The following is a 23,993-nucleotide window of genomic DNA, read 5'->3' as shown; positions in this document are numbered from 1 at the left end:
AGTGTGACCCCCTTTTGTATCCCCCCTTTGATTTTTTCTTGATGTATACGACAGGCCATTCGGGAGGGAAAAGACCCGTCCTGACCCTATAATCCTCAGGAGTTCTAGGGTTTAAATCCACAACTAGATAACCATAAGGCTCCCGTGTGGCATCGTGGTAGGCCTCAGTGAAATACTTGACATCCCCGGGGAAAATCTGACGCGCCAAATTAATGATCTGTAATTTATCCCTTGGGTTTTTAAAGAGCACCATATACTTGGCATTAAGGCTTATGGTGCGGGCCGCTTTCCCTTTGTAGAAAACATTCTGTGTGATGAGAAAAACGCTCAGATTCCTGTGGTGAACAAACTCAGTGAAAGCGCGTTCAGTTTGCTGGCTGTCAGATGAAGCACTCATCAGGTCATCCAGAACAGGAAAACAGATTTTATTTGGGGGTAACAAGCCATCATCATCAATTTTCTCAGGCATACCTTCTACAAATTTTATCATAGGGTATTTACAGAGCATTTGTTTGTACAAAGGTTGCCAACAAGAGTAACACCATACGATTTTTTCAGGCATCACAGATAGCACACTGTGTGCATTGTCCAGCATTTTTTTAAGGAAAAACGTTTTTCCGCTATTGCTTGGTCCCGCAAGGATAGCGGAGAAGGGGTGTTGCCATCGAACATCCATTTTAAAACCCGTAGGGGATAGTCTTAAAACCCTCAACGATGACACGCTTATCAAACACCACTCTCTGCGTCTTCCTCAAAAGACGTGTTTCTATCTCCCATCTCCTCTTATTTCTAACGATGCCATTCTGCTCTACCACAATCTCACGTGACAGGTTCTGGTCCGAAACGTAGGCAAAAACCAGATTTTTCAGACTGTCAAAATTAATTTTTTGACAATTAGAAAAGTTCAGAGTAATTCCCTTGACCTTAATACACGATTCCCCCCCTGACAGCTTGTAGCCGTAAGATTTAGGACCTGTGCTCACAAACTCTGTTATGTACTGGTCTGCCGGTAGTTCGTTTGTCAGCTCCCCTAAAAAGTTTCCAAGGGGTGGGTTGTACTCCCCCTCACGAGACACATAGATCACAGAATCTGTGTCATGGTACAGGCACCGTTCCCCCAGCTTCTCCATGATAGAGTACAAATGCAGGCGTGCATAGGCGGTTGTAAAGCACGCCAGAAAAACATTTGTGTGACCTGGTGGAACTATACGTTCTTTTGCATCTTTCCAAGACACACAACATGTATCATCATCAAGGAATTCACACATAGAGACCTCATAGCTATCTGAAAAGAGGTATTGGAAAAGCTCGTTAGGGCTTTTTACTATGGATGTCCTAGGAAGGTTTGATCTCTGAGCAAATTTCCCCCACAAGGAATTTAAGAAAAGCTTGGCTATCTGGCGTTTAGCAGGATTTGATTCAATCATCTCGGGGCGTAAACACACACCTTCTTTCTTATAATACGCAGCAATGTATTTCTCCCTATCCTCCCTGCTGACATACTCTGCTGGGTAGCCCGAAGCCTCTTGCTTCTGCCTGAGAAATGTTTTGACGTAGTCTGAAAAGAGGCTGCCAGAACTCCTTTCAAAATGCCAAACCTCAGATCTGTGCCACCCTGTAACCTTTAGCCACAGCAACATTCAATTCTACAGTGCACCATGTACCCACTAAAGCCCTTTCCTCATCATTGTGCCTGCATTGCTCCAGCTGCTGTGAGTCTGCACAGAGACTGCACAGCGGAAACATGAGCTTCCCGTTCACTTTGACAGGGAGGACAGGGAAAAAGAGATGGCGCGGTGGGTATACCTTCACCTTGGCAATTCCAAAATATTCAGAGAGTGGTCTAAAATCGTCATAAATTACTTTAGGGTGTCCTATGGGAAACTGGCGATTTCGCATGATAAAAGGATAGAGAGAGGTAAAATCTGAGTAGTGAATCTGTTCTCCCTCCTTCGCCTCATAATACAGACTCACACAGCCTGTCCTGCCCCCAAACAACGCATCTCTAGGTTCCAGAGGTTCTGGAAATCCCTGCTGCTTCAGAAAATCTACCACCTTCTGATCCCCCTTGACCATGTCACGCCACTCATGCTCCCATATACAACCGACTTCAAACCCCATGCGTTTTAAGTCATCTGCTTTCCTCTCACTAGCATTGTAGAGAAAACCATAGGTTTCCGACAACATGGGGTGCTGTTTGTGTGCTGAATAACAGGTTACACACCCGTGATAAAAGCAGCCATTAAATTCAAAAGCGCATTTCTTTCCCCCATTCACAGAATAACCATCTAAATAGTATGCCTTAACACCCCCCGACGCCTCCTGAAGCTCCTGAGTAATATCAACCTTAAACTCACCCCCTTTCAAAGCGTGTTGAATATGTATGTTTTCCCTGTGGGCTATGTATTCCAACCATTGAATGGACATAGTTGAGAATCTTTTGCACTGATGATGGTAGTTATCTGGGGCCGGTATGGCGATCTCTTCATCTTTCAGATACTTGTAGCGGTACATTCTTAAGCACACACTAGCAAGTGTAGGGTATTGGAAGGGGTCGATACCCACCAGCACCCTGGCATTTTTCCTCCCCATACGTTTATCAACGACATCCCATGTCATCTCAACCAATTCATGTCTATATTTTGTACAGGCCTGCATCAGGATGTCTACATCTTTCTGACAGTAATAGGCCAATTCCTTCTGCATATCAAACGTTTTTGATTTGTTTTCCTCATACCACTTCATGAATTCTTCCCTATCTGCAGGCTTCATAGCATCCACACCGTAGTCCTGGGGGTCTGGCATATTCCCAACATAACTCTCATTTTCTTTTTTATTAAAGAAATGTGGGAAATAGCCCTTGCAGCCCTGAAAACCCATAGCTTTGGGGAGTTTTGCTAGAGCCATGGGTAGGTGGCATAGGGAATCTATAAATTTTATGTCATTTTTTGTAACTGTTATACACAGCAGTTTCCCCCCCTGTGTGAGCAGCTCTACATCGAGGCCGTCATTGATTAGCTCTCTCAGTATCAAAATGCCATCGTAGCTCCGCGAGTTGTGAGCCAGAAAAGTGCACCCCATAAACTTATTATCTGATGTAAAATGTAATACAAACTCATTCAGACATTTATCTCCCTTAAATTCCCAATAATCCCCTTGGGGCCCCCACTTCTCCCAATCTTTCTGTTTCTCTTGATATGCTTTAACAGGCTCCACAGGCTCCCCTTCAAAGGCCTTGGCATAAATATAGTTTGGGACGTGGATCCCATCCTCCTGCCTGCATTCGCAGTCATAAAACACATATTTTACTGATATCTCGGGGTACTGTAGACGTGGAATGTAACACGCGTGTTCTACCCCGGGGGAAAGGTACTCATAACAGACACGGCACTGCTTTCCCCTACAGATGCGTTCAGTTTCATGACCCGCCTCGACATAGCGGAAGCACTTTTCACATAGGTCATGCGGGATGCATTCTACCCGCCCCATGGCGGCGAGCTTCATATGCTTTCCTAGACACTCATGTGATCTACACTGCATCTTGCATTTGGGGCATCTGATTACACGCCCCACGTGTTTTACACAGCCAGCCTCTAAACAGCGGTGGCACCTCATCAAACAGTCGTGTGTGTGTCTGTAGGGCGTGTAGCAGACATAACAAAAATTTCTGGTCCCAAAAAACCCTTTGATGTTCTTAACCCCATAATAATGATCCTTATGAAGTAACAGAAAACAGGTTTTGAGGTACTTCTGTTCAGGAGTTTTTAAAATACTCCATCCAGAAGTTCCCCATTGCACAACAACAATATTGACCTTCATATGTGTCTCTACGGTTTCCACGTCTGCATAAGACACTTGTTTTTGCTCACTCCACCCAAGATCCTGGTACAACTTTTTTGCTCCCTTTTTTATCTGTGTAGCGGTGGCTCTCAAATCTAGAACAGCCATGAGACTCGCTGCAAAACAGAGGGCTGTGTTAGGCATGGGGACATCTATCAGATGCAGCCTCTTTTTCTGTATAATGCTGCTATAGGGTATTGATTTTATATGCCTGCGACCGGCTCCTCGTGGGGGTGTGATGACAATCGCAGCCAGTGTTAATACACCATCAGCTAAAATTTGTGCATAACTTTGAAGCAGGTTAGATATAACGCTTAGGAATGCCTCAGCGTTCAGATGGCCTGCCTGTCTCCTTGCTGAGTAAAGGGGGTTTGAAATCCCTGGCGCTCGCAATCTGAGCTGTACAAAGTCCCCTGGTTCTATATGATTGTTTATATTATCCCAAACCCTTTGAATAGCAGAATGCATCCCAGATAGCGCATCACAAAAGGAGTGTACTCTGTCCAAATTCACAAACTTGAATTCGTAATACATTTCAGTTCCATTAAAGCGTGCATAGCTCCTATTATAACGCTGTATAAACTGAAGATCCACAGGTGGGGTTTCTTCAGAAATGCCTGCTGCTTCTTCAGAAGAGAACTGTTGGGAACCAGCTGCAGGTCCAACATCGAACGCCAAGCCTCCTCGAGAAGCTCCGCTGTGGGTAGCCCGCTCTTTGGGGGTGGCATTCGGGCCAACATCAGAAGCCTCACCTAGAGAGGACCCATTCTGGGTTTCACACTGTTCAGTAAAAGCATTCTGAGGACCGGGGCCACTAGGTGACTCCTCGGATGGTTCAAATTCGTCTGAAGAATCAGAAGCATTCCTATACCCTCCTGGCTGGTGGCTAGATGCGGACCCTCCCCCCACCTGTATGCAGACAGGGTATGGTTGATCTTTTTTATTTCTGTCTACGAAATCACACACAGGGTTTGCACGTGTCTTTAGACATTGTAGCTGTTGTGAAGTATCACTAATCACGGCCATTTGTTTACGTATGATGCGTTTTGCTTGTTCAAGGTGTTGCTCAGCTTCGGCCTTGCGTTCAAAAGCCACAGCCCTAGTTCTTATCAATGTCTCTATGTGTTCTGTAACACGTGCCATACTGGCCAAGAACTCGTTATCTTGGAAGTTCAACTCTTGGACATCACGGACCCCCGGTTCATGTTCTGAAACAGATAGATCAGAGGGGGGCAGGGGGTCACCATGTATGTCTGGAGTAAATCACCCACAGCTAGTAGGTTTGAACGTGTGTGTGTGTGTGTGTGTGTGTGTGTGTGTGTGTGTGTTGTGCCATTGGGGGGGGGGTAGACTTACCAGGCTTCTGAAAGGGTCTCTGGGTGTCTTGTGGTTTTGCCCGCTCCTAGGGCTTCCGGGTCAGCTGTCGTCAGGTAGTAGAGGGAACGTCTTCAGGAATCCACGCAGACAAGGGGGTGGTGCAGAAATGTCTTACCCGCATGGTACAAACATGTGTGTTACTGAAGTATGTAGCTGTTTGTGTCATGCAGTGTGGAAATGTCTTACCAGGTTCCAGGATAGCCTTTCTGGGTTTTTTGTAGGCTGGCTGCACCTCCACGTTGGAGTCCCTGGGCGCCATGTGTCCGGGTTGATGCTGTTCATGGGATACTACATCTGCAGATAAGGGAATCATACGGTTTTATCAATAAAAGCTATACATAAATAAAATAGTGAAAACATTTCATTCTTTCTTTCTCCTACCCTTACTCTTTGCTTTTCTCTTCAATCTGCTTAGACGTGTGGGGGCTGGTTCAGGTTCTTCTGTAGGGAGAAAAAAAGGGGGGGCATGTTAGATAGAATTAGTCTGAGGTTTCCACACGGCGTATACATTTGCAGGGATGCTTTTAAAATAAAAGCTATTTTACCCTCTAGAGCACTCTCAGTCAGATTCCGCAACCCGTCCTGGGTATTTGTCAGGTCCACTGTGAACAACATAGGCATGTGTTAACCATAATTATTAATAATTCTATTTGTATCCCCCCCCGGCATTCAAAAATAAATAAATAATAAAAATGGCTCAGGGCTGTTTACACAGAGAAATAATACACAATTTGTTGAATTTTAGAATGAGATATTACAGAGAGATTGGGGGGGGGGCTGTTCTTACCTATGTTATCATCACTTCTCTGCCCTATGCCATCTACAATAAAGAGAGAGAGAGAGAGAGAGAGAGAGAGAGAGAGAGAGAGTTGGTCTTACTCAGAAAACCCTTCAAAACAGTACTCATCTAGAATTTATTTTAAATTTTTAAAATGTAATTTACCAGATACTGTGTTTCTAACAGCCTGTGATGTTAGAACCTCATCCTTTGGGATGAGATATGGGTCCGAACCCTTTGAGAGCGAAAAAGTGGCTCTCCCAGACCGAGGGGCTTGAACAACAGTTTCTGTGGAACATCAAATATAAATCAGTCATGCATATATCTTCATAACATTTTAAAACAATCTAAAAAGGGGGGGGGGTTGGGGAGAGTAGAATATAGCCATACCCATATCTTGAGGGATATCAAGAAGATTGCTCATTTCATCATCCCTTATGCTCATCTTCTTTGGTGGTGTTTTTCTTTCTTTGTTTTGGTGAGTGCTGTTGAATATATACAAAAATACCCAATCAGGGACATGCTCAGACATATCCTCCCCAAACAGAACCTAAACGGGCACCAAGATGGAATATCGGCATGTTTACTCTCTTGCTGTGGGCTGTATCCGGCAGGCCTGTGGAAAACCAGAAGCGGTGGGGATAGGCCCCTTGCTGCTTAAAATGGAGGCCGAACTAAGACCCCACATGGACTCTCTTCACCCTAACAGCTTGCTAGATATTGAGAACTATTTCACATCCGTGATGGCTGCAGAATTTGCAGATGGGAAAATCAATAAGGGCAGATTTTTAACTATTTTTCTGTTCGGTGGTTTGCTTACAAAAAGTCTTACAAAGCGTCTATGTCCTGCGGTGAGCCAGCAAATCATGGACAAGATGGCCCTTTTTATTACAGATTACATTGTGAGGAGTGGCTGGCATGAACACGTGTGCTGGGTGAGTTTATTTAATTTAAACCATTTACAGGATTGTGAGTTGTGCATGCATAACCCTGTTTTATTTATTTTTTGCAGGAGAGCTGTTTTGCAGAGAACAGAAACTGCCCTTGGAATACTAGATTTCTACAGATGTTGAGGCGTACATCAAAAATGCTGTATATAATACTGCCTGTGTAATTATAGGTTTTAAGAATAAAAATTTAAAAATAACAAGGGTCAGGGTTCTCATTTAAAAAAAAAAAAAGGCCCTGTGGGTAAGATTCAAATCATTCCTGACCCTAAAACATGCTCTCCAGATATAAAAATAGGCATTTACTAAGGATTCAGGCAGATTCAAAATCAGGCCGCATGGCTTAGAGAAAAATGAGAGAAAAAGGGGTAAACTGCTAAAGAATCATGCATTTTAAACCAGTCCTGGCCCCTAAAACAGGCTCTCCATATATAAAATAAGCATTTGCTAAGGATTCAGGCAGATTCAAAATCAGGCCGCATGGCGTAGAGAGGAAAAAATGAGAGAAAAGGGGTAAATTACTAAAGTTACATGCACTTTTAAACCATACAAGGCCCTGAAAACAGGCTCTCCATATATAAAATAATAGCATACTAAAATATCAAAAGATTCCAAAGATATCAAACAGATTCAAAACCAGGCCCAGCAGCATATTTTAGAAAAAGCAACTTATAAAATGGTGGGTAGCCATACCTCAGACTTCTTTCTCTGCAGGGTCCTGCTTCTGGGGAGTGCTTCTGGGTGAAAGAGAAAGACTTCCTGCTTCAAACTAGTTTTATCAACGTGAGTTCTATGCTCACATGGTCTTGCAAGACCTTTCTGATTGGATGTCCACCAGCATGCTGGTTAGGGGAGTGGTAAAAGATTCATGATGGCTGATGGGATTATCCCCCAACCTACTACAGAACCCATTGTCTGATGAACGCATCCTCTTGTCGGACCCCAACCTACTACAGAACCCTCAGGGCTGGTGAAGTTCCTTGTAAATATATCTGTAATAGGGTATCCCCAGCAAAAATAAAGCAGTCATTTGTTTAGAGCCAGGGTTATTTTATTTATTTATGAATTGATACATAACAATATAGTATTTTAATAGACATACAAAAACAGTCAGTATTCTAGGAAGAATGTATTAACAAAACAAAACAAAACAAGCAAAAAACACATACCACTATAGGGCAGTCGTGTACAACAGTTCCATTAGACTTTTGCGAGGGAATTTATTCAGGTATCTCTGGAACAAAAAACTGTCTGTATCCCCTTTTTTCGAGGACACAGTTCACAAAAGAGAGCATTCTGGAATCGTTCTGTTGTGGGATAGCTTCTAACACAGCCTGCGGGTCATCAGAACCCTTAACCCTGCTGATGAGGTTTAGAGTCTGATTCACGGTATCACTAGATAGCAATAACATTTTCAAGCTGTAAGCAATTATAATAATTATGTGGAGCACTGCTTTCACACACATCCTTGATGACAATGTTCTAATAAATCTGGAAACATTTCTATCGGTCCAAGTAACACATTCATGTGAGTCTTGCCCCCCTGCTTGAACCATACACCCGTAGCATGAATCATACATGTAATTCTTCAGGCAGTATTTTAAAATTCCATATACCCCCGCTCTGACAAGGCCTTTCATAGCAGAACGTCTTTTCCTTGCTGGTATGTAATCTGAATCATCCACTTGTAGTCCTAGGAAATTCTGCATAGTAACATGGCTGGGTTGATGCGTTCTCACAGCGGGAGCATTCTGTAGGATGGGGAAGGTATGCTGTTATTACTATTTCTTTCTATCTTTCTTTTAAAAGAGATATTCCCACCCCTAATTTCTCCATACGCACCCTGATATGCATGTTCCCGGGCTCTGTATAGTTCCATATTGATAGAGGCAGTGTGTCAAGGCCGCGGTCCTCACCCTCCTGGGAAAACATTAAAGAACACAGTTTTTATGTTGCAGCCCTGGGAACTCTCACATACTCCCCAAGTCTGTAACACCAACAGTGTTTATTTACCTGAGCTCCAAAAGATTCTGCCGCTGCATCTTCCAAGATTCCCTGCCACATTTCATAAAGTTCTTGGTCTTCTTCTTCGGGACGCTTAGCTGGTGGGAATTTCTCATCATCAGAACTTGTACTAATATACCGCTTTCTCGGGCTAGGGTTTACAATTGTTTCTTGTACAATATCCTCTAAGGATCTCTCTGGGGAACCCATGATCGCTCAAACCGTGGGTCTGCAAAAACAAAGTGGCTCAGAGAGAAACGGGGTATTCCTACTGAATCAGAATGGCCAGGCGTGTTCGTAGAGAGCTCACTTGACCCCGATACGGTCAATAAAGTTGCACAAAATGGCCGCCCGACCATTATCACGCCTGCGCACTCGGACCTTTTCGGAGCCTGAAACCTATTCCTATTGGTCCAGGCTGACTAGGCGTGTTCGTAGAGGGGTCACATGTCCACTTTCGGACATGTCTGGGCATATTCTGGGGTAGGGGTGGTAGGGTGGGTGCCAGACTTCCGGGGTGAGGGCGTTCCCCTACTTCTGACCCTTCCCGACCACGTGGGGTCTCCTCTGGGCCTTTTCGGCCAATAAAGTTGCACAAAATGGCCACCTGACCATTATCACACCCGCTCACTCGGGCCTCTCTGGAGCCTGAAACCTGTTCCTATTGGTCCAGGGTGGCTAGGCGTCTTCGTAGAGGGGTCACATGCCCACCTTCGGACATGTCTGGACATACTCTGGGGTAGGCGTGGTAGGGTAGGTGCCAGACTTCCGGGGGTAAAGGCGTCCCCCAATTCTGACCCTTTCCGGTCATGTGGGGGTCTCCTCAGCCCCTTCCGATGATGTATTTCTGGTGACGTAAGCGCATTTTGACAGCCGGAAGCCCCCGCCCCCCGTGACGTCACTGTGACGTCATCCTCCAGCCACGTGCTTTTGTTTGTAAACAAAAGCACATGGTTTTTGACAGCAGGTATGCCCCTATACTACGCTTATCGCCAACTCAACCTCTTTTGTGAGGGGGGAGATTTACCTCATAGAGTGTTATCTGCGTTCTTCCTGCTGAGTTAATTGGCACATTAGCTTGCTGCTATTCTTTGCAAAAAGAGGGGAAGAGCTGCGGCAGGTTCACTCCAAGTGCAGAGTGGCCTTGGCTGGAAGTTAACTTGCTTCATTTAACTTCTGGGGTCTACTTAGGGCAGGGATTCTCAATGTTGAGTCCCCAGATGTTATTGGACTTCAACTCCCCTAATTCCCAACCAAAGGTCACTGGGGCTGGGGATTATGGGAGTTGAAGTTCAATAACATATGGGGACTCAACGTTGAGAATCCCTGACTTAGGATACCCAGAGAGGGAGGGGATGCATCTGCTCCCCTTTCCAATTTGCTTATTAGGAGCCAAATCTAGGGGAATTTGGCTCACTGTCAACTAAGTGACCTGTCCCCATGTGCCACAAAATCACCTTAAGGCTGTTGCTTGAACTTTTGACAGTGCACTTTAAGGTCCTGTCAATAAGCATGCCTTCTCCCGATGATGTTTACATGGAGAAATAGATTTGGGTGTCATCAGCATACTGATAACACCCTGCACCATAATCTCCTGATTATCTCTCCCAGTTGTTTCATGTAGATGTTAAGCAACATTGGAGACAATATGAAGCCCTGAGGGACACCATACAAAAGTTCAGATTTTGAAGAACAACAGTCTCCAAGGGACACCATCTGGAACCTGCCTGAGAAGTAGGAGCAGAACCACCACAAAGCAATGCCTCCCACCCCAAACCCACTCAGAGGTTCCAGAAGGATACTATGATCAATAGTACTGAAAACTGCCAAGAGGTCCCAAAAGACCAAAAGAGTCACACTCCCTCTGTCAATTCCCAATTGGAGATCAGCCATCACACCAGCCAAAACAGTCTGCACTCCATAGCCCACCCAAAAGCCAACCTGAAATGGGACTAGATAGTCAGTTTCCTCCAAGACTGCCTGGTGCTCGGAGGCCACCTGTTGCAGGGGAGTAACAGCAGGAGAGAGGGCATGCCCTCAACTCCTGCCTGTGGCTTCCAGCGGCATCTGTTGGGCAACTGTGCGAAACAGGATGCTGGACTAGATGGGCCATGGGCCTGATCTAGCAAGGCTGTTCTTATATTCTTATGTTCTCTCCGTTACCTTGCCCAACCATGGAAGGTTGCAGACAGGCCTATAGTTGCTTAACTCTTAGGGAACCAAGGCAGGCTTCTTCAGAGGAGTCCTAATAATTGCCTCCTTAAGGCGAGGAGGCATCCTGCTCTCCCTCAGAGAAGCATTATAATCTCACAGGCCTTCTACAACACCCCCCCCCCCGCCAGATAGTATGAGCCATGTTGGGCTAGGGTCAAAAGAAAAGGTGGTAGGCCGCACCGTTCCAAACAGCTTGTCCACATCCTCAGGAGTCACAAACTGGAACTGATCCAACTTAACGACTTAAGAGGAGTTGCTGGACACCTCCACATCACACTCTGTAGTAATTGTGGGGCACATACTAGTACTCTTACAACCCTAGACAACTCTGCTGGACGTGAGCTTGCAAACACAATACGTGCAGAAAATAATTGCTTCTTTGCCACATGTATTGCCTGAGCATAGATCTTCAAATGCTCTTTGTGTTGCAATCTGTTGGATTCGAGTTAAATATTTTCCCATTTGTGCTCCAGTCATCTACCTTGCTGCTTCAGCCCCCGTAGTTCTTCTCTGTACCAAGGGGTCAATTTTGAAGTGGGTAAAAGAGGATGCCTAGAAGATATCCTGTCTACTGCCCTGGTGAGCTTGCTGTTCTCTACTAGTGCATCAACAGGATCACCAGCAGAGTCAACACTAAATCCCTCTAAGGCTTCTTGGGATCCTATTGGATCCAATGGGCTTCTCAGATGGAACTTCCTAATACTCCCCTCATCCCTGTGAAGGAGGGGCATGACTGTGAGTCCAACCTTAACCAGATGGTGGTCCATCTAGTTCCCATCTGGAATATGTGTTTGCAAAGAGGAATCAGGGAGTTGTGCAAGTGAACTTAGCAAAGAATTGTGCTGGGAAGGCACATCAAATGCCAAGGAATGTGGACAGTGAGTGACCTGCACGGAATATGCTCTGTTTGTTTTCTTACCCTAAGAGAACAGGAATTCACCTCTATAGGGATGAAAGACACATTAGGTTGGTCTGCCCAAGAACGTTATTGGATCCAATAGAAGCCTTGGAAGGGTTTTGAGTTTGCTCTGCCGATGATTCTGTCAACACTCTGGTGCAAAGCTGGAATAACACACTCACTAGAGCAGTAGACACAATCAAAACCTGCTTCAAAATTAGCCTTGTGGTATTCAGAAGAATTGCAGGAGCTGAAGCAGCAAAATAGATGGCGAGAGTGCATCAAGGAAAAGACTCTACTCGAATCCAACTGGTTACAGCATGGGCAGCAACAGCAATGAATATTTATATACTACTTTTCCATACAAGTTTCCAAAGTGATTTGTATAGATAAATAAATAAAGATGAATAAGCACATCTGAAGTTCTGTTGTCTGGATCTGTTTGTCATGCAGCAAAGAAGCAATTCTCTTCTCCCTGCATTTCTTCTGCAAGTTCATGTCCAGAGGAGTTGTCTAGGGTTGTGAGGGGGCTAGTACAAGCCCCTCCCCCTTGAATCCAAATTTGGAACCATCAGTTATCTGCTGAGACACTTTTAATGATCTTTGCATGTGGACAAAATCTCTCATATTAAGGCCAAACGGGATTCTATAATTAGGACAGAGTCTGTTATGGGTAGGGATGTGCACAGAACCGTGGAGGTGTGGTCCAGTGCCGGAAGGGGTCTCCCTTTAAGGGGGGGGTTGCACATACCCCTCCCACTACTTTCCCCCCACTGGCACTCTCTTTTTCTGAAATGATTTTGGGGCGGCAGCGTTCCTCCCTGCCACCCCTGCCCCCATTGTTAGCTGAAAATACCGGAAGTCACAAGTGCACATGTGCCTGCTGCCACACCCACGACCCCACCGTGCACATCAGTGCAACGTGCGTGGTTGGCGCACCCGCACTGCAGCGGGTGGACTTGCACTTGTGACTTCCGGTATTTCTGGCTAACGGCAGGGGCAGGGGCAGCGGGGAGGAATGCTGCTGCCCCAAAATCATTTCAGAAAAAGGGAGTGCCGGTGGGGGGAAAGTGGCGGGATGGGTAAGTGCAACCCCAAGCCCTAAAAGTACCACCCCCACCCCCACTGGCACCGGACCGCTGGACCAGACCCCATTTGAACCGGTTTGGAGGCCTCTAACACGGCCTCGTGCACATCCCTTTGGGGGATCTACAGCAACTCCTCTTATGCGGTCAGACTAGATAACTTTCAGTTTGTGACTCCTAAGGATGTGGACAAGCTGTTTTGAACTGTGCAACTATCACCTATTCTCTTGACCCTTGCTCAACTTGGCTTATTTTATCTAACAATCAGATTATCTGAGAGGGTCTGGTAAACATAATAAATACTTCTCTGAGGAAGGGCAGGATGCCGCCTTGTCTTAAGGAGACTATCATTAGAATATACTTGGGGGGGGGGGAAACCCACATTGGACCCCTCAGATTTAGGCAACTATAGGCCCATCTCTAATGTTCAAAGGTTGGGCAAGGTGATTGAGAGAGTGGTGGCCTCTCAGCTCCAGTTGTGGACGAAACTGATTATCTAGACCCATTTCAAACCGGCTTTCAAGCAGGCTATGGGGTTGAGACTGCCTTGGTCAGCCTGATGGATGATCTCCAACTAAGTATTGACCCTACTGTGTGACTCTGCTGATCCTTTTGAATCTCTCAGCGGCTTTCAATACCATGACCACAGTATCCTTCTGAATTGCCTGAGGGAGGGGGGATTAGATGGCACAGATTTACAGAGGTTCCATTCCTACCTCTTGGGTAGATTCCAGATAGTGTCAATTGGAAACTGTTGCTCTACAAAGCAAGAGTTACTATATGGCGTTCCACAAGGCTCCATACTGTCTCTAGTGCTCTTTAACATCTTCATGAAACAGCTGGAAGAGATCATTACGAGATTTGGTGCAGAGTGTTATCAATATGCTGATGATGCTCAAATCTCTCCCTATCAACTTCATCAGTCAATGGCATAACTTCCCAAATGGCCTGCTTGGAGGCAGTAATGGGCTGGATGAAGGATAACAAACTGAAAGTGAATCCAAATAAGATGGAGGTACTGATTGTGAGGAGTCAAGACGTGAGAGATGGTTTCTATCTGCCTGTTCTAGATGGGGTTACACTCCCCCTGAAAGAGCACATACGTAGCTTGGGAGTGCTCCTGGATCCCAAACTTTCTCTGGTTTCTCAGGTTGAGGCAGTAGCCAGGAGCACTTTTTATCAGCTTCAGCTGATACATCATCTAAGCCCATTTCTGGAGGTAAATGACCTTAAAACAGTAGTACACATGCTGGTAACCTCCAGGCTTGACTACTGTCATGTACTCTACATGGGGCTGCCTCTGCATGTCGTCTGGAAAATACAACTGGTACAGAATGTGGCAACCTGGTTGGTCGCTGGAACAACCCCAAGGGTCCATGTAACACTGATTTTTAAAGAATTGCACTGGCTGCCAGTATGTTTCTGAGCGAAATACAAAGTGCTGGTTATTACCTATAAAGCCCTGAATGACTTATGTCCAGAGTACTTAAGAGACTGCTTCCTTTGTCATGAACCCTGCCATCTATTAAGATCATCTGGGGAAGTCTGGTAATGGTTGTTGCAAGCTTGTCTGGTGGCGACTCAGAGCTAGGCCTTCTCTGTGGCTGCCCCAGGGCTTTGGAATGCACACCCTGTCAAAATCAGAATTTCTCAATCTCTGATTACTTTTTAAAAGACTCTTAAGACTACCTGTTTTCTCAGGATTTTAATTAAAACTAACTTTAAACTATTTAATTGTTTAACTCTGTGAATTGTTTTAATTGTTTTTATTCTGTGAAAGTGTTTTGTTTTATTTTTATATTGTAACTTAGATTATGTACACCACACACACGTCTATCTATCTATCTATCTATCTATCTATCTATCTATCTATCTATCTATCTATCTATCATCGCCCGGCGGTATATAAATATGATTGAGTGAGTGATAAACAAACACCTGTGACAATTGCAAGCTAGCATCTTCCCTGCTGGATGCGATGGTGAAAGGACTTGGAGTGCTTAACTACAGTGTGACTTATCAGAGAAGATGAGGAATTCTTGGGCAGAGCCCAAGCATAGGCGGAATTGGGGGGGAGGGCAGGGCACGTGCCCTAGGCGCCACTGAGGTGGGGGCGCCATGCCAGCTCCTGCCACCCCCACCCCATTGCCCACCTGCCCAGCCCCAGGGCCCCTCAGCCACTTGCCTCCAGCTCCGGCCTAGGATCGGCAGCGAGGCCTAGGATCGGAGCAGCCTGCAAACTGCAGAGCTCTTCTCTCCCCGCCTCTCAGCTGATCGGCGGGTGGGCCGGGCTTCCAGAGAGGCCTCCGAGTAGGCCTCCCTGAAGCCTGAACTCGGCAGGCCCCAGCAAGCCAGGAAGGAGGCTGGCAGAGCTCCCTGCAGCAGACCCTCCCTGCAGCAGACCAGACCATCCAGCACAGCTTTTGCAAGGTAGGCTGGGAATTCCTTTTTGTGCTTACCCCCATATATAGGGATCTGCTTGCCATAGGGCTTTGATAGGGGGGGTGGGGCGAGACTGAGAAGTCTCTGAATATTTAATTTAAAACAGACTGAAAAATGTGCTGGCTTTAAAAACAAAAACTATCTAAGGCCTATAAGTGGCTTGTTTCATGTCAGAAAATCACAAAAACGTCTGGAACAAATATTTATTTATTCATTCTTTCTTTCTTTCATTTATAAATGCACTTATGTTCAAGTTGTTTTGCAACCCAGAAGGTCTGAGTGAGAACTGTGAAGCATGTGTTGTACTTTTATTTTATTTTATTTTTCTTGTGTGTGAACTGCTCTCCAATAACTTGCAGGGACTTCAGGGTAAATCTGGCCAACATGTGAATGCAGCACCTCCATTCCAGAGGAGATGTGTGTTAAAGGGCTTTAAAAGCCTCGTGTGAAAAACCTCCTGGAATCAAACTTTACTGAATTTGTTCAGAATTCTGAGAAAACAAACATAGGCTCACCCTGCATGTTTGAAAGTCTCCTTTGCTAATCTGCAGCGAGGGGGCCATTTTAATAATTAGCATTGCCAGTGTGTTCTAGGCATGAAAAGGAGCACAAATATATAGTACTTAATGTATATCACCTATATACTGTGAAGTGTGCATGTGTGTATTCAGTGAAATGTATTTCCAGGCAGCATACTTATTTTGAAATATCAGACTTAAATCCTTGGGGGCCTGGGATGTGTGGAGGCCCTGGACTTTGAGGGGCTGGGGGCCCATTTTAAAATCCCATCTTGGCCCATTCCAACCTTGCTCTGCCCCTGGCGGTCACTACACATGGGTTTCTGCACAATACCTGCACAGAAGAAACTCCCATGTAGAAAATGTGTCTCTTGTCAATTGACCCTGAATTTTTCCATCCATGACTGGGATATTTGAGAGTTAGAGTCAATAATAAAAGAACAGCACACTTGGGTGAAGGACACATTAGGATGGTTGCCCCCAAAGGTTATTGGATCCAATAGGATTCCAAGAAGCCTTGGAAGGCTTTAAGGTTGTTTCTGCCAGTGATTCTGTTGATGCCATTGTTCAGACTTGGAATAATGAACTTACTAGGGCAATAGACACAATCGAATAAATAAATAAATAAATAAATTGCTCCTAGGCGCCCTCTCCAACCTGCTTCTAAATTAGTCCCTTGGTATACAGAAGAACTTAGGGGGTTGAAGTGGCAAGGTAGACAGCTTGAGCACAAGTGGAGAAAGACTTGGCTCAAATCTGACAGATTACAACACAGAGCACATCTGAAAGTCTTTGCTCTTGTAACATGTGCAGCAAAGAAGCAGTTCATTCCTGCCCGCATTGATTCTGTTAGCTCATGTCCAGTGGAGTTATCTAGGGTTGTGAGAGGGCTAGTACTTGTCCTTCATCCCCTGAATGAGTACTTATAGCCATCAGTTACCCTTTAAAAAAACCTTTAAATAAGTTCTTTGCAGATAAAATATCTTGTATTCGAGCTGAACTAGACTCTACAGTTTTTATTTTATTTATTTTTACACTTATATCCCACTCTTCCTCCGAGGAGCTCAGAGCAGTTACTGCAGAGTCTACTCCTATGGTGCGGAGCAGTAGCTCCCCTTGTGTGGTCAGGTGCGGAGCCAGCCAAGCTGCGGCCTGGGTCCAAGCCCCGTCCAATGATATCCCATGCACTTGACGTTATGCACACAGGGTGTGCCCTGAACGAACACCCCCCCTACAAGCTACAAGCGAGTGCTTGCCAATCATTTTCAAGCAGTGTTTGCTGCCTGAAAGCGTCTATTCTCCTTTCTCTCCCTCCAGAGGTGACATCATGTGACATCACGCGCAAAGGGGACATGACCTCAAGCTCCAAGGAGCCCGAGCGAGCGCTTGCTGCCTGAAAGCATCTATGCCAGAGGTCCAACCATACTGGACAGGTCTCACCAGAGGAGCCAGACAAAGAGTGCCTCTCCCATCAACAATATGGTGAGATGTAACTTTAATAAATCTATACTGGATCGGTCGGCGCCTGGGTCAACAAGGACCACACCAGGTGCTGGAGTCCCTGGACATCTGGTGGCAAGTGGGCTACAGGACTCAGGATCTTCAGTTGAGCAACCAGGGCTGGAGACTGCAAGGTTACTGGAAGAAACATCAGTGAAACGGAAAAAATATACGATTTATTATTTATTTATGTATTTATTTATTTACACAGTCAGACAGGTGTTATGGACTGGTTTGTTTTATCCAGACATTGAGTCCTTCCCAAGGACCTGGGATGGCTGAATTTTATTGTCAATGTTGTTGCTATTGTTATAGATATCGTCGCAGAATATAGGCTGTTCCCAGTAAAGTTGCTTTATTATTATTATTATTATTTATTAATTAATTAATTAGATTTCTATACCGCCCTTACAAAAATGGCTCAGGGCGGTTTACACAGAGAAATAACAAATAAATAAGATGGATCCCTGTCCCCAAAGGGCTCACAATGCACCTGCAGGGAGTGGTTCCGTGCACACCACTACTCTAAAGTCAGGCAGTCAGGCCTTCATGTACTTTCATTTGGTTGTGATTACAAATTACACACACACACACACACACACACACACACACACTCTCTAATTTGCAATAACAAATATTTCTAAATGCATTTTACATAGCAAATGGAATATGAAACAATTCCCTGTCCCAGAAGGCTTCCTTCTCTAAAAAGAAGCCCAAGGGAGACATTAACAAGATCCTCTGGGAAGCTTGCAGTTCTAAATTGAATAGGCACAGTTGCTCTCCCCTCGCGAAAAATAGGACCATCTCCCCTTTAAAAAATGTTCCCCTTTTAAAGTTAGCAGGGTGGTTGGCAGCATTCTAACCGGCTCAGAACTCTAGAGAGGAGTTGCCGTGGCGCCCAGCTCAAACGCTCACAGGTCTTCCTTTGGCGAGGAAGGCAGCTTGAAGACCTGGATCTTTGCACGCTACGCTCTCGAGCCATACATACTGGTACATGCTACAGTACTTGGCAGATACATGTAAGTATATGCTATTAAGAGCTCCCACCTTCCCAAAGAGTAAGAAGTCCAGTGGTAGCGCTGCACCATTTTCTTTGGCTAAGAAAGCACTTGAGAATTATATTGTCCATGTAATAATGGGTTGTATTTCCAAGACTAAAAGTAGAGCATAGCTGAAGCCATGGACTTCTGTCGCAGACAGTAAAACTGCTGATCCTGCCTCAGATTCCCAAAGGGAACAATTGCTTGGACTCACAGCTTTCCAGGCTGCTTCTGGTCCAGCTAAACCTAAACTACCTCAGATTCTCTCTCCCTGTCTCTGCATCTGTGAATTCCCCCACTCTCTTCTGACTGATTTAATCCTCCTCCACCAGTTGCTTTAAAAATATAGCAACTGAAGGCTGCTGAGAAAAGGCCATTCATTGAGGTCATTTACACAATCAAAAAATGGGTTCTCCCTGGTTTTGGGAACTCCCAATTTTCAGTTGTGAGGAACAAGGTAAGAGGAAATCCTAGGTAGAAGTGATTGTGTGGAAGCAAGGTTGTGGGAAACGCTACCCAGGTTTTCCTCCTACATTGTTTCCACAGAATCACTTCTACCCGGGTTTCCACCTACCTTGCTTAATCACAAAATTGGGAGCACATGGTACACACCTGCCAAACCCTGCTACAACACAGGTTTTGGTTGTGTGAATGACCCAGTGACTTTGGTTAGATGTCTGTGAGAGAAAACTGCAGCAAAAGGACCATTCACGGTAATCAAGATAGCCAAGCTTCTGTGGGTGGGTGCAGATGCTGCTCAAAGTATAGAATCCGCTCCTTTTCTGGGCACGTAACCTTTCAACCTAGTCTTTGAATCTTGACCTGTTGACCGCTTTCCCAGGAGCCTTTTCTACTTCCTTGTAAAAGGACTGTTGGGAGCTTGGTGGTGGGGCAGTTTAAGTAGCTTCAAGAAGTCTGCATTCAAAGGTGGGGAAACAGTTCCTGACACTTATAATGGAAGAGGCAGCAGACTTCCATTCTTACGTTTGCAGGTGGGATATGTGATGTTCTAGAACAAGGTTCAAAGCTGAACAGGGTCCTAATTGGTGTCACTCCTTGTCCAAACTTTAAAAGATGTACTTACATGTGTATAATGGCATATACATATATATGTGTGTGTGTGTGTGTTTTATCCCAGTAAATCTGCAGTTTCCAAGATGGGCGACGTCGTAATGAATACCGTAGCGTCAACTGGTGCAGTATTAAAAATTAAGAAATGCCTGGCTGAGGTCAGCTTCTTTCAACTTTGTGCCTTTTTCCTGAGCCTTAGTGGATGGCTTATGTGTATGACATCCGCAATCCTTGTCCAGTGGAGAGTGTGGCACTTTAGTAACCACTATGGTGGAACCAGCATTGCTTGGATTGGGATTTGGGAAATCTGCCGTGTCGATGAAGATCCGTCTATTGATGAGCAAAATCGCATGAACTGTACAGCATTCAGCAATCTACACACCTTCCTCCCCAGTGAGATTATAGCTGCCCAGAATCTCATGGTACTCGCTACCATTGCGGGGGCAGTGCAAACAGGCTTTCTCTCTGTGGCCTTCTCCAATATATATAGGAAGGAAAAACAGAGAAAACACGTTGCCAACCTTTTTTTGATTGCAGGCCTTCTCAATTTATCATCGGGAATAGGTGTCTTCATTCCAATTGTTTGGAATATGGTTTCCGTCTTGTCAGAAGTGCCAATTTTCTTCCCTGAAGATTTCCATTTACCACATAAACCAGAATACCAGTATGTTGGAGCTGCGCTTCTGGTTGGGCTGATTTCTGCTATTTTCCAGATCTTGAGCGGATGTTTTATTCTGCGCAGTAAGCATTTGGCAGTCAAGAAAATATCAGCAATGGCAACAGAGGCATCTGCAAGGGCAAGTGAAACCACTCTTTGTCAAAAGTGTTCATTGTCCTTAGTGCCTAAAACCCCAAAGCCAGAGGAATCTGCTTCTGTGACCATCGACAGCCCATTGGACGTGCGACGCACTGAAAACCCATCTGTGATTGTCCAGTTGGATAACTTCTCTGAAGACGTGACCAATCCCAGAGAGCCTGTTCCATCATTGCCCCAAAGTCACATTATATTGGTGACTCCATACATTGAACCAACAGTTGGTGATGAATCTAAATAATCAGATTCTAAACACACCAGGACATGAACTGTGAACATTTGAAAGTTATTGAAACCTTTGAAAGGGATAGTGGGTCTGTTTATGTTGCAGGAATATTTGTTTGTTTGTTTGTTTGTTTGTTTATTGCTGTAGGGGTTGTTTTTATACTTTGGGGATAACTTTTGTGCTGTTAACAATAATGGTTGTTTTCATGGTATAGGCTACAATTATCTTTGATAGTTTTGTGTTTCTCATCTTTTATTAAAAATATCCACCTATTTTAATCACATGGTTGGCTCTTGCTATTTCATTAGTATGAAACAATGTACAATACCTTGATAACTAAAGTGCCACCCGGTCACATCACTGCCCTGCCTGAATACCCAAACCACAAGCAATTCAGGGGGTGGGGACTTCCAACTATCATGAAATTACCACTTTAATGATGGAACACCTATGTTGTAAGGTTCTTACTCTAGTGTTTCTGGCTGATCTGCCAATGAAAGCAATTAACTATCCAAAATGATAGAAGGGATGATTAGTTTCTAAAGCTAGAAAAGACAAAGCGAGAGTATATTTGTGAGAAGAACCATGGACCGATGTTCTCACTAACCATGCAGAAGTGCTGCATGCAAAGTACCTGCATGCAAAACACATAGATCATTGCATGGAATCTAGAGCCTCACTGATTAGAACCTATAAGTACTTAGGTTTAGTTTTTCATGGAAATGGGACATGGGGAACATGCTGCAGCAAGTGCTCAGAGGAGCGCATCTGCTATATTAACCTTTTTCCACACTAAAGGGGGATATTTTATCCCAGAGGCTTTTAAGGTATAACATGCTAAAATATTGGCACAAATCTGTTCCACCTGTAATTTCAAACCTATGGAAGTGGTCCAGTCTAGATTCCTTCATGCCATATTTCAGGTGCCTAGATGTGTCTCGAATGCCATCCTATACCTTTAAGCATAACCAGAGTGGAGGCCCTGGGATGGCCTGGGCCATTTAATTGCTGGTTCAAATTACATTTCTGCCACCAGGGCCTTGCCCCCCTGGTACTGAAGGATGAGTTCCACTCTAACTGGTGTAAGAACTTCTATGATAAATTGGGTAAATATGGCTTCTCTCCACACTACTTATTTTCATTGGGATATGAGGCTGCCAAAGAAATTATTAAACAAATAGTGGATATGGAGAAGTAAGTTGATTTAATGTATGTTGCCCCCAGTAGTATTCCAGACGGTTTCCCAAACTACCTTCAGCCAGCTGTGTACTTCACAAATGTGACCACTCTAAATCAGAGGAGAGCTTTCTCACTGGTGCGGTTTAATGCCCTGCTTTCTGCCATTTTGGGTGACAGATTTAAGAAAATACTGCTCAGGAACTGGCTATGTCCATGCTGCTTGGACAATATTGAAACCATTTCACATGTTGTTCTATATTGTTCATATAATTATAGGGACATTGCCTAGATTGAACCACTTTCTAAAAATATGCCAGGTTGATGGGAAGAATACTACATTCATTCATTCATTCAAATTTTCTTATATACCACCTCCTCCAAAGACTCTAGGTGGTGAACAACAATACCAATAACAATTAATACAATAATAATAAATAAATAAATAAATAATAAAAGGGCAAACACCTGATGAAACAGGTAGGTCTTAAGAAGGGCCTTAAAAGAAGGGGCTGAATGAATCTGGCGGGGGGAGAGTGTTCCAAAGAACTCTTATCTCCTTCCTTCTGGCAGACCAGTATATAGCCATTACAGCTGGAGTAGCAAGATGCTATGTGGCAGCTTGTAAACTGAGACAGGAGCAATTGACTAATTGTCATTGAGATCTCTGTATACTTTGATGTTCTATTATCTAGCTCTGTTGTTTTGATCTTATTTTGTTTTATCTTGATTGCTACTTTTATTTTTATTTGTTGATTGCTGGTCAGTGACCATAATAGATTCATTCATTCATAGAGCCTCACTGAGCAGGGGCCATCTTCCCTGTAGCCAGGATTCCCAAAAGTTGTTAACTACAGCTCCCATCATCTTCAGCTGCAATGGCCCCTGGCTGGAGATTACGGAGTTGTAGTCAACCACATCTGGGAACCCCTGTTACAGGGAACACTGGTGGTGTTAATGAAACTGTCCTGGGGTGATTGGTGAACACCGCTAAATTTGCGTTTGGGCTTGCATGGGGAAATTAGCTCAGAGAGGACAGTTCCAGGTCAGATTAAATCTGTTCAAAGTTGTGGACCCAGGAAATGACTGAGGCAAGATACAAGTTTCAAAATCAAAAAACTTTATTGTAGGATGGGGTACAACTGAAAGAAATGTTTGGTTAAAGCAGTAATACTATTAAAGATACACTCATCTGCAATGAGGCGTTTTAGCTTAAAATCCTAATTGTATAAATCCCCAGGTGGGCAAGAGAAAGAGGACTTTAGAGCAGGAGGAGGTGGGATTTTAGAACAGGAATAGGGATAGATATGGACCCAGCAAGGGGCAAATGTTTATATCACTTGATCTGGACGAAGAGACCTCAGACCTCCTGGAAGACCCAAAGGACCTCGTTCCTCGGGGACAGCTCGGTCAGAGGCTGGGGTGAGAAGGATGGAAGGGTTAGTTGATGGGGTGAATCCACAAGGGTGCTTCCTCTGTGGAACCTGGTTCCTATGTTGGTGAAGAAGACTGGGCAGATCAGGCTAGGCAAGAAAACCGATCTGGCAAGTGACACAAAGAACTGAGCAGCGGCCATGTTCCCTGTAGCCAGGATTCCCAGAAGTTGTCAACTACAGCTCCCATCATCAGGAATTGCTGAGGCACGCCAAGGCTGTTTGTCATGAAAATAGAGTGCCTAGATGCGAGAAGAGGAAATTTGCACCAACGGAGAGTCCAGTAATCCAATCAGTACTTTTAATGGGTGCAGCCTCGGTCCTTATCGCCAACTCAACCTCTTTTGTGAGGGGGGAGATTTACCTCATAGAGTGTTATCTGCGTTCTTCCTGCTGAGTTAATTGGCACATTAGCTTGCTGCTATTCTTTGCAAAAAGAGGGGAAGAGCTGCGGCAGGTTCACTCCAAGTGCAGAGTGGCCTTGGCTGGAAGTTAACTTGCTTCATTTAACTTCTGGGGTCTACTTAGGGCAGGGATTCTCAATGTTGAGTCCCCAGATGTTATTGGACTTCAACTCCCCTAATTCCCAACCAAAGGTCACTGGGGCTGGGGATTATGGGAGTTGAA

At 44.7% G+C, this 23,993-nt stretch overlaps 2 protein-coding genes across 4 annotated transcripts; one reads left to right on the top strand and one right to left on the bottom strand.

Annotated features, from left to right (window-relative positions):
* Nucleotides 1-404: 404 nt before the first annotated feature.
* Nucleotides 405-8,962, bottom strand: LOC128348955 (uncharacterized). Of its 3 annotated transcripts, XM_053304752.1 has the most exons (8): nt 7,636-8,962; nt 6,386-6,480; nt 6,161-6,283; nt 6,005-6,037; nt 5,763-5,819; nt 5,599-5,658; nt 5,404-5,511; nt 405-5,048 (listed from the first exon to the last, which is right to left on the bottom strand). In XM_053304752.1, the coding sequence occupies exons 2-8, from the start codon at nt 6,438-6,440 to the stop codon at nt 1,600-1,602; spliced, it is 3,885 nt and encodes a 1,294-aa protein (XP_053160727.1). In that variant the 5' UTR covers nt 6,441-6,480; nt 7,636-8,962; the 3' UTR covers nt 405-1,599. The 3 variants fall into 3 exon arrangements, with proteins under 3 accessions (XP_053160727.1, XP_053160725.1, XP_053160726.1); XM_053304750.1 differs by lacking the exon at nt 7,636-8,962 and having other exon boundaries at nt 6,386-7,076; XM_053304751.1 differs by lacking the exon at nt 7,636-8,962 and having other exon boundaries at nt 5,605-5,658; nt 6,386-7,076.
* A 6,333-nt stretch (nt 8,963-15,295) lies between these two features.
* LOC128352194 (claudin-34-like) lies at nt 15,296-21,040 on the top strand. Its single transcript, XM_053312535.1, has 3 exons — nt 15,296-15,573; nt 17,421-17,585; nt 19,785-21,040. The coding sequence occupies exons 2-3, from the start codon at nt 17,509-17,511 to the stop codon at nt 20,770-20,772; spliced, it is 1,065 nt and encodes a 354-aa protein (XP_053168510.1). The 5' UTR covers nt 15,296-15,573; nt 17,421-17,508; the 3' UTR covers nt 20,773-21,040.
* The last annotated feature ends 2,953 nt before the right edge of the window (nt 21,041-23,993 follow it).

This window comes from Hemicordylus capensis, chromosome 3 (assembly GCF_027244095.1).
Source record: "Hemicordylus capensis ecotype Gifberg chromosome 3, rHemCap1.1.pri, whole genome shotgun sequence".
In the NCBI taxonomy this organism is placed as follows: Eukaryota; Metazoa; Chordata; class Lepidosauria; order Squamata; family Cordylidae; genus Hemicordylus; species Hemicordylus capensis.
Note: the sequence above shows the minus strand (reverse complement) of the source record. Positions and strands in the feature narration are given on the sequence as shown.